General features: G+C 40.2%; 1 protein-coding gene across 1 annotated transcript; it reads left to right on the top strand.

Moving 5' to 3' along the window:
* Positions 1-640: 640 nt before the first annotated feature.
* Positions 641-10,739, top strand: LOC106939400 (MAP7 domain-containing protein 2-like). Its single transcript, XM_015021790.1, has 6 exons — positions 641-1,331; positions 2,712-2,786; positions 2,925-2,978; positions 3,149-3,303; positions 7,684-7,828; positions 10,552-10,739. Exons 1-6 carry the CDS (start codon positions 1,295-1,297, stop codon positions 10,737-10,739), a joined length of 654 nt encoding a protein of 217 aa, XP_014877276.1. The 5' UTR covers positions 641-1,294.
* Positions 10,740-10,758: the final 19 nt, after the last annotated feature.

Below are 10,758 nucleotides of genomic sequence, written 5' to 3'. Positions count from 1 at the left end.
GATAATTGGTTACTAATTCCTGAGGTGTGTTTATGGACAAACTGAAGCTCAAACACAAAGAAAATATCAAACTAGTCACATCAGATTGTAACCATGGTAATACAACAACCTTATTTTTTACCATTAAAATCTTTTAGTTTAATAAAGCACTTTCATGGTAGTGTTTATGCAGTGCTGGTTGATACTGTAGCCATTTCAGATGGACTTCACCATCCATATTGAATTCCAAAAACGTTTAGAACAATTACAGAGACAGTGTTTAAATTAAAAATATATTTTTAATTTGTTTCGCATATATTCTGAATGTAATAAGTTTGAGAAATCCTCATTTCTTTTTAAAAAATATTTTATATGTTTTTTTTAGGCTGAATAATTAGCGTTGATAAATGTGATAATCACAGATTATGTAAGTTGCCTTGTTGTATTTTCTGTGGCTTTTTTAAGTCTCTTTTGGTTATTTTTAGCGCTGCCATCGGTTGTGACTCGCTAAACGTGTGTGAGCAGCTAAAACTGCGCTGACCCATATTACACCTGCCAGCTTCGGTTTGTAATAACTGTGACGTAACACCGCCGCTGGGGGGGCCTGCTTGTGCCTGGCACGTGCGCGCCGACACGAGCCAATTTGATAGCCGCGTGAGGAGAACAGACGAAGGAGGAGGAAGAAAACGATGCAGTTCAACCTAAAACTACTTTATGCTGTAATTATAAACATATGACGAGTCATTTTTAACGTTTTATTTATACAGAAGAAGGTTTATTCTACCGCCACGCAGTTCCTCTACCTGGTTGCTAGGAGACGCAGTGCGGCGTGAGCTGGCGCATTAATATGTAAATTAGACAAATGGTGATGCGGCCACAGATTCGAAAGTATTTCATTTGAACAAAATACAAATTTGTTCCCGTTTTTATTCAAATATAGAAGACATTACCTTCCTTTTACTAGATAAACTTCCTCTTAATTATTGTGTTTCTATATTAATGTATATATTTTCTAATACATAAAAAGTAAAAACAGTTGTTAGCTTAATTTTGAGCAGTTAGCTTATTTCATTTGAGACAAAAACCTTAAATATGGTTAAAATATTGTCATTATTTTTCGGTTAGGCTCAGAGGAAACTGTACAGGGTTTAATAGAGGTAATGTTTGACAGCACCCCCTCCCTTTTCTGCCTCTCCTCTCCCAGCATCTCTGTTATTCTTCGTATTTTATCTGAGTCACTGTGTCGTTCGAACCGAACCGGAACTGTTCAGCAATTTTTCCAGGTTCTGTCTGGTTCCTGTGGTGAAAATACACGATGACCCAGGTGGTTCCGAGGCGTGTTGACATGACAGGTAAGGCAAAATGGGGTTGATTAGCGTTTTTCCATCTTACTCAGGGTAACTGTTCTCATAATATGATGAAATAATCGCAGAACTACTTTACAGTGCTGGCTGACAAAAAACAATTCTTGATATTTCAGTTTATAAATAACATTCAAGTGAGAACAATATGTGTTTGTTGCATTAACTGCATGGATTAAATCATTTCCCGCCCTCTTTTTTCTATAAAATGTTCAAATTTAGGAAACATTTAAGTTGGAAAAACACTGCTGGTCCTTGATGCAATGTTTTTATTATTGTTATTATATTAAGTATTTTTGTCTGTGCTGTTGGAAGATAAATCAGACATAACATTATGACTACTGTCAGGTGAAATTATTAACACTATTGGAGTGGGATGTATTAACCAGCAAATGGACATTTTGTTATTTAATTTGATGGGTTAGAGGTAGGAAAAATGTGTAGCAATTTGAATTATTATGGTGAGACGACTGGGATAGACCATCTTCAAATGAGGAGCTCTGGTAGGATCTACTTTATTGTTCCCAAAGGTAAATTAGATGTTACTGTAAGCCATATAAAATTATTTTAAAAAGTTGTTGTAGATGTTAATGGCTGCAGGCAAGAATGATTTCCTGTAGCAGTCAGTACAACAGTGTTTCTGAATAAGCCTCTGACTGAAAATACAGTCTGATGAAGAGGATACTCGGGCTTATTACACAAAATTTATCCAGTTATAAATGAAATAATATGCCTTTTTAAATATATATTTAATAATTATATTACTTCAAATGCTTATTTATCTTGATGAAAAGTTGCTTCTTATTTGAAGTTATTTAAATTGTTCTAGGATATTTGCATTAGAAAGTTAAAAATGTTTGGTAAAATGTGTTTTGCAGGCTGGTGGTCATATTGTTAAATCTAAGCAGTTTTTTCTGTAAAGCCATTTATCCAGCTTATCATTATAAAATAAGGTGACGCCATATGACTGTAAATATGTAAATATTTCACTGTTATGTAATTTCATCCTGCGGTTAATTAAAGTGGAGCCAGAGCCCCGGTTGGGTTGGGACTAAACTGAGATTTGCATATATTTGCATGTCTGATGACTGAGCTGAGAATCTGTTTTTAGATGTTTGTGAGCCTCCATCTGTCCTCTGACGTCTTCTGGCTGATTTCATGTCAGTTTGAGTGAGTGAATGTGAAAAAACACAACATGGCTGGAGGTTGGGCTCCAAGGGTTCTGCTCAGACAGCTCTGCTCTGACCCTTGACCCCAACCTCCACACAGGGATGGCAGCTGATTCATTTTATTTCGACTGGCGGCTGTGGATGCAAGCAGAAATTGGATTTATATTTAATGTTGATGATGTTTTTATCTGTAAAATCTCAGCTTTGGTTCCTCCTCCTGCTACACTGACCAGCAGCAGACATACTTCACCTGTTCAGTCACCGTCCAGTCCTACAGGTAAACACCAGGAACTCTGCTGTGAAAATAATGCAATATATAAATATAGTTTTTAATATTTGTGATTAAATTGGAACTACTCTGACATTTTAATACACTACAGGAAGTGAATATTTATCTTCTTTCTCATTTCTCCAGGCTCTCGGCTGAATTTATCTAAAGAAAGACAAGAGAGCAGACAGAGAACACAAGGTCAGTTCTCCAGCAGGTGGCGCCATTTCCAAACACTTTAAAACACTGACAGGGAAAAAAATCAATTACAATTTAAAGGCAGCATTTTTTAGTGCAGCTATGTGAAAAATGTGAACATTTGGGCCGTAATGATGATGCGTGTGTTTGTCTTCCTGCTGGGCGGCCATCAGAGCGGTCGCTGCAGGATAAGGAGCGGCGCGCGCAGCAGCAGCTGGAGCGCTGCGCCGAGGAGCGAGGCAGGAAGATGGAGCAGCAGAGGAGGAAGGAGCAGCAGCGCCGGGCAGCGGCCCAGGAGAAGAGACGGCAGCAGCAGGATGCAGAGAAGGTCAGAGGTCACCACAGGATGGGGAAGATAAAGCTTAACTTAAAACTACGTTAACAAAACAGAGTGTAAACAGAACGGCAGCCATGTTTCCTGGTTATAGACTGAGAGGCGGAGCTAATGCATCCAACCAACCATCCGTTAATACATCCATCTATTCATCTGTTAATCAATTCATCCATCCATCCGTCCATCCATCCATCCGTCCATCCATTTGTTGGTTCATCTGTCCGTCTGTCCATCCATCCATCCATCCATCCATCCATCTTTCTGTTTTCTCCACTTCCTTTCTTCCTCTCCTGTGTTGCTGAATTACCTGAGTTGATCTGTAGCTCAGTTTCTGTTTGCTGAAAGTGAGGAAGACTAATAATGCCACAGCTCCAGTGACTTCCTGTCTGTTGGCCAAACTGTGTTCATCCGTCCGGCTGGCACATGAAAAGCTTGGCTGAGTTTCTGCATCATGAGTCAGATCAGTTTTCCAGAGCAGCTCCACATCTGCAAACAGCAGATAAATGATCCAGTCCGTCCTGATAATCCAGGCAGAACTTCAGTTTTAAATCCTGCTGGATTTTTAAAGTTTCTTTCTGTTTCTTCTACCTTCCAGTTAACGACTATTTGGCTTTTCCTGAAGTCTCATTTATGACTCCAACTATACAATAAAAGCACTGCAAACTGGGAAGTTTTGTCTGGTTTTTATGGCTCTTTATTTGAGAGAGCAGAGACATGCAGTGAATGGCCGGATCAATAGAGACTGGATCTGGTACAGATCGCCTCCATTATGGTTAACCTGCTGCACTTTAAAGCTTTTTATAAACAAATACATCAAATTTATGTGAAGTGTCAGTATTCACATGGTTGGTCCTCCATCTTGCTTCTGAGTGACTTTAAGGACGTTTGGTGATTAAGTTGAGCAGAAAATACTGAAATAGGATTTTTATAAATGAAAGTTTAGGTTAACTTAGTAGGGAGTTAATCTGGATCTGATGTGTCAAACGTCTGGACACGACTGCAGCTGTGATGTTGGATCCTGTTCATTCAGAAATTAATTGTATTTAATACTGTTGAACCTCAGCATGTCACTGTAAGGTCACTTTAGTTTTCACGTATCAAAAATGACAAATAATTCTGAAAATATTGTATTTTAATTTCAAAACTGAGTAATGGATAAAAAACTGAAAAGGTTTTTCCTCGTTCTTAAATAACTAATTTTCATTACAAACAACTAACAAAGCTATATTTGTGCTTTCTGCTCATATTTTCTTAATCCTACAACCAAAATGTTCAAAAAGCCGAGTCTGTAGAGTTTATAATGATTTAATGTGAATCCTGCTTTTAAATCAAAATATTATCTGATTATACAATTTTATATATTAATATAATAAATACATCTTTGTATCAAGTAACTATATTGTGTTGGCAAGTCCAGTGTTTTATTGTCTTTAGTTTGGCAGGTTTATATGGAGGACTAATACTGCCAAAATTTACAATAAATAATTAAATGAGAAAATTAATAAATAAAGGTGGAAATTACAACATATTTATTAATTTATTGTTTTCCGATATATTTGTTCATTTTCAATTTTATTTTCTCATTTACCCTTTCTGTTTTATTTTTTCTTTTAATTCTTAATTTTTTTTCAATTTCATTTCCTCATTAATTTTTATTTCCATGTTTATCTATTCACTTCTTATTTTCAGCTTTATTTCCTTATTTATTTTAAATTTTATGGGGGGTTTTTGTCAGTTTTGGCAGGATCAGTTTTCCATAGTAAAATACTTTATGAAGTAGTTAGTGGAGGACGGAGCGACATTTGGATGTAATGTTTGTAGATGTGTCATTTATCCGCTGTCAGCCCCACCCATTCACATCCATATACATAACCTAATGACATAACGATTGGTCGGCCACCTGGGGAAATGACATCACTTTAATTTTCCATTTCCTGGAGCAGACGGTCGATGACAGCAGAGCGAAAGACAGATATGAGATCAATGTGTCAGAATACGAAGAATGAAAACCTGAACATATAAATTTGAGTAAAACGTAAAAGTAGAATTGAAATGTAAGGAATTATTTTATCTGTAAATGATCATTATCACTCACGTTTACAAGCAAACCACATAAATTAGTTTTGGATCTGAACATTGGACGCCATCTTTGTTTTTAAAATCCTTCTGTCAGCTCACCTGACAGAAGGATTTTGTCTGGACCAATCTATTTTAGCGATTTACATAAAAACTGACATAAAAACCTGATGATTTCCATTATTTTAGAGTCTTCCAGTTCCAGTGTTAAATGTTATTCAGAATTTAAAGTTTATTTGAGAATGTGTTCATTCCTTATTATGCCATGAAAATGGTCTCAAAGCAACAATGTTATTGTTCTGGGATAATTTATCGTCCAGTAAAGTTTGTTATAATGACTGATATGTAAATAAACTTCTTCTCAGTCGAGTATTTAACCTATTAGCTGTCAGAAAATGGCTCTACAGATTAAAATTAGTTAATTACAGCTACTAGAGGCGCATTTGCCTTGTAAATATCCTGGATTAACACAAATTTGCTTCTCGTTATTCCAGCCGATTCTTTATTATGGCAGAAGAGGAAATGTAACAGATATCATTAGATCCTTCAATAAGCCCTGAATTGGCTACATTTCGTCCTGATCGTATTTAATGGGTAACTTTAGCTGTGATTGGAGTTTCTCCCTGTCCTGCATCAGGATGCAGCAACAGCCTCTGCTGCAGTCGGCTAATCCATCCCCAGCGGTTGCTCCATCTTTGATCTGCTTCTGTTTCAGTTTCTGTCCACTTCTGCTCGCTCTGCCCCCGTTCTCTGGCGCTGCACCCCCTCCGTCCTCCTGCAGTGCGTGACTCTGCATGCACCTTCAGCAAACCCCCCTCAGTGCTGAGCCGGGGCATTTCCATCCCGTATAAACAGGCAGTTAACTGGAGCAGCTGGCAGAGTGACGGCGAAGCTGCTGCAGGTCTGGGGAGGAAAATATCAAGAAAACATTCAGAATAAAAACAGGGACAAGGGCTGAATGTTTACAGCATGGAAATACGAAAACAAATTAATCATTTAAAATACAATAATTCAGATTTTAAAAACCAGGAAAGTCTGAGCTTTTCACTTGTTAATGTTAGAATTATTTTTTTAGCTGCAGATGCATCTTTTGCTGCAAATAATGAAGCGTTCACTCAATCAATCAATCAATCAATCAAGTTTATTTGTATATCACAAGGCAGTTCAAAGTGCTTTGCATTTACAAAGCTATAAAGTCCAAACAGTCACCTGAGCAACGTTACATTTTAATGAGCCATCACCAGATTATTCACATCAGATCTGTTGGCCAATGTTTGAAAACCACAGAGTGCTGTTATTGAGCTTCAGGGAATAAAATGTTGATTTTCTTATTTAAAAAAGGAGTTGAATTATTTGATTATTTGTAATTTTTATGTATTTCTAATGTATAAAATAAGCTGTAGTGGTTAAATGAAAAATCTGCAGAATGTTTTTTTATCTGATTAATCAATTAGTAGAAAAATTGATTATTTGTCAGAATAATTTATTATTAAAATGAATTTTAGTTGCATCTCTAGTTTCAGGAAGCAGATTAATGACAAATAATCAGCATCCTTCTTGGAATAATTATTCGAATAATTGATTAATCACCAGAATAATTGATTAATCAACAAATTCATCAATATAATAATCAATTACTAAAACAATAATTAGTTCCAGCCATAGAAATGCCATCCTGTTGTGGCAATAATCTTTTTTTCTGTCCATTTTATGTTTTTAAGTTATAATTCAGCTGCTTCTTTATATTTTTTATTTCTGCAGTTGAGTTCTGCTTTTGTTTCTGATTAAATATTTTTTACTTGGAAAAAAATAATTTAATGAAAATATATTGAATAATGTCGTGTGCAGCTCGTTTGTATGTTAAAACAAATGTCAGAATAATTGCATGACAACACAACATGGAGTGTTTTCGTGTGTGTGTGCGTGTGTGTGTGTGTGCGTGTGTGTGTGTGTGTGTGTGTGTGTGTGTGTGTGTGTGTGTCGGGGGTTGGTGACAAGCTGCAGCTGGCCCCTCCTGCCAGGCAATGTGCTCTGTCATTAGAGAGGGAGTGGGCGATCGAGGTAAAGAGAGGGAGGAGAGAGAGGGAGTCGGAGCCGGCAGACGGACGAGCGAAGGCGCGGCGCTGCCGTATCATGACCCTCTGACTGACAGACAGGAGGACGCAGGGGGAGACGCTGCTGTTGCACGCGGTTGCCATGGCGCATCCGTCTCCGAGCGCATCGCCCGGCGTCCGTCGTCGTAGCGATGGCTCGGTGAGAGAATGTCTCTTCTTCCCTGTTTCTGAACGCAACGAGCAGGAGAGGCTGGAGGCCCTGGTGCGCCGGCGAGCCGGGGGCGCCGAGCGGCGCGGCGGCGGTGGCTGCGGCGGCGTGGAGGCCCGGGAGCAGCTGGACAACAGGCCCAAACGCTGGACCTGGGGAGGGCCGCCTGACGGAGCCGAAGGTGAGTTCAGCCTCAGCCGGGAGCTTTGTTGTGATGGTGATGATGTCATGGGAAGACTGGGAGTAATGGAGGGATGGGGGATGGAGAGGAGGAGTGGAGGTCAGGTGGAGAGGAAGAGGGGGATGGTGGGATGGAAGGGTGGAGACATGAGAGAGGAGGAAGTGATGATGTGAGGAGGAGAAGTGATGTAGGAAGAAAAGGGTGTGGAGGCTGCAATGCAGGAGCAGCAAACCTCGCAGGGCTTCGCATCATCCGACCTGAGCAGGTAACGGCTTCACCGCTGCTGGTCGGGGCTACAGGTGTGTGTGTGCGTGTGTGTGTGTTTTATTTCCCTGCTGGGAGACACAGAGTCTCACCTTGAGCACCAGGCCGCATGCAGAAACTCAAAGTGCGACATTACGGCTCGTTTCCTTCCTGATTCACGGCGCTCTGTTGTTTGTTTCTCCGTTACATCAGCGATGAACCGCCGCTGGTTTTATCCATCAGTTGTCCTCAGCTGAGGCTCTGGCTCCGGCCCGGGGACGGGGTCCGCCCAGCGGCGGCTCTGGCTCCGGCCCGGGGACGGGGTCCGCCCAGCGGCGGCTCTGGCTCCGGCCCGGGGACGGGGTCCGCCCAGCGGCGGCTCTGGCTCCGGCCCGGGGACGGGGTCCGCCCAGCGGCGGCTCTGGCTCCGGCCCGGGGACGGGGTCCGCCCAGCGGCAGCTCTGGTTCTGCCCCGGCTGCCTGATCTGGGATCTGCGGCCCACTGCAGCAGAAACAGCAGCATCTCATCTTACAGCTACAGGACGGAGATGATGGGCTGCGTTCTCAGAAACTCACATTTTCTGCATCAGAAATGCTTCAAAACTGATTTATTGGATGGGATGAACTGCAAATTTAATCTGTTAAATTAGGAATATAATGGATTAATTATGGAAATGCATCCAACTGTTGGAGCTGGACTGTTTTGTTTAGATTTTTAAAGCATCAACATTACCAGTCAGAGTCTCCTTTAGGGGTCCAGTCTGGAGAAAAGCGAAGAGTTTCCACCACTTCCTGTCCGGCAGCAGGGCATAAAAATAACATTTTTCACACCAAACCTGATTTCCAGTTTTAATCAGTTTTCTTTTTCTGGCTTTCTTTTCTAAAAAAAGAAAGAAAACACGTATTATTTCAGTCATCCTTCTGGGAGTTGACAAATAAATAAAAGCTGTGAAACAAGATGGTGGCAGAGTGCATTGATGGGGAGAAATTATTCCCCGTCAATTTTCTGTTGGTTTTAAAACTCCTGCCTCCGTCAGCGAACTTTAAGGAAGTGTTTTCTCTTTTGTTTCTGAAAAATTAGTTTATTTTCTCAAGTGTCAGGTACTGACTGGCTGCAGGAAGCGTTAGCAGGATGGGATGTTGGGCCTTTAGCTGAGTGTCTTAATGTGACCCGTCGGTTCTGGTTGATCAGGAAAATGTTTTTATTCAGCAGGTTGGAGCGATTGCCTTCCAGTTTGGTGTTGATCTTTGATCTGCCTCTTCATCCTGTTTGCTCTGCAGCGGCTAAACGCTGCAGTCGGTTAGGATTTGGATGCATTACAAACAGCATGATGACCTAATAATGGCTGACAGATCAGACATGTAGAGTCAGTGCAGACGATAAATCAGTTAATCATGAGATAAATTAAAACAAGCTCAATAATTTCCATTTTCATAATTTATTATTTTTCTCTCTTTCTACTGTGTGATAAAAGTTTTCAGTCTTTGGTCTCAACTATAGCAATTTTGTTTACAAAGACTTTATAATTAATTTTATTTGGGATATTTAAAATGTCTCCCAGTTCCAGTGTTAACTCTTCATTAGGATTTGAAGTTTATTTATCTTTGAGATTTTGCATTATTATGCTGTTATTATCATTATGTTACTTTAAAATTGTCTCAAGACAACAATATTATCGTTTATCGCTATAATTTCTGGGACAATTTATTGTCCAGCATAATTTGTTGTTGTGACGAACCTCTGAGTTTATCTGTGTGTCGCACTGCAGTTTGGACTGATTTCCTCTCTAATCTGTAATAAAAACCTTGTTTCATGCTTTATTGGATTCAGATTGAGATTTCTGCGTCTAACTGCAGTGATAAACAGCGACCTCCTTCCTCTGTTCTGCAGTGATTTAATATTTATATTCACTGGATTTACCTCCATATTTAACCATTTACTTATTTTGATTCTGTAAATGTTACACAGTCCCAGCTGCATGAAATAATTACATGTCTGATAAACGATTTAAAGGAAAATCTAAAAAAGTAGAAAATTATCTAAGCAAATAAAAAAGCGGGATACAAATGACTAAAAAAGTGAAACAGAATGGAAAAAATAAAGAAAGAGAACAGATTAGTTTAGTTCACATATTTCTTTATATTTTCCCATTTTTAGCAGATTTAGTTACATCTTAGATTTAGTTAGTTACAACTACGTGAGCTAACTCCAGCTTTCTGGATGAGGAAGTGACATCAAAGCTTCTTTATACCGAATAAAAATGGATCCGGATGAGAAAGTCTGAGCCTCTGCTTGTGCGATGTGACGTTTTGCTGTCATTTCACGGCGGATTTTTCTGTCGCCGTGTTTTGTTCAAGTCGTTGCTGCTTCCTGCTCAGATGGACGATAACTCCCGGAGTTTGGCCGGATTCCCGGGTGTGTGTCGGTGTGTGAGTGCGTAACGCTTTGCTTTTTCCGCTCTGCTTCGCCTGCTGCCCAGGTAACCCTCAGACCCCGCCCTGCCATGCCATTGGCTCCGCTCAGCCCAATGAGCTTCCTGCCGCTTCCAGCGCCAGCCAATCCCGTAACGGTACTGACCTCATGACTGTGTGCCACGCCCATCCCGCCTCCTCTGCAGCCGCCTGCATGCATGCGCCGCCTTTGTGTCGTCAACACTCAAAAAAATGAACTTAGGGGGTTATTAGAT

Source organism: Poecilia latipinna, unplaced genomic scaffold (assembly GCF_001443285.1).
Source record: "Poecilia latipinna isolate Pla-1442-1.1 unplaced genomic scaffold, P_latipinna-1.0 Scaffold2857, whole genome shotgun sequence".
Lineage (NCBI taxonomy): Eukaryota > Metazoa > Chordata > Actinopteri > Cyprinodontiformes > Poeciliidae > Poecilia > Poecilia latipinna.
Note: the sequence above shows the minus strand (reverse complement) of the source record. Positions and strands in the feature narration are given on the sequence as shown.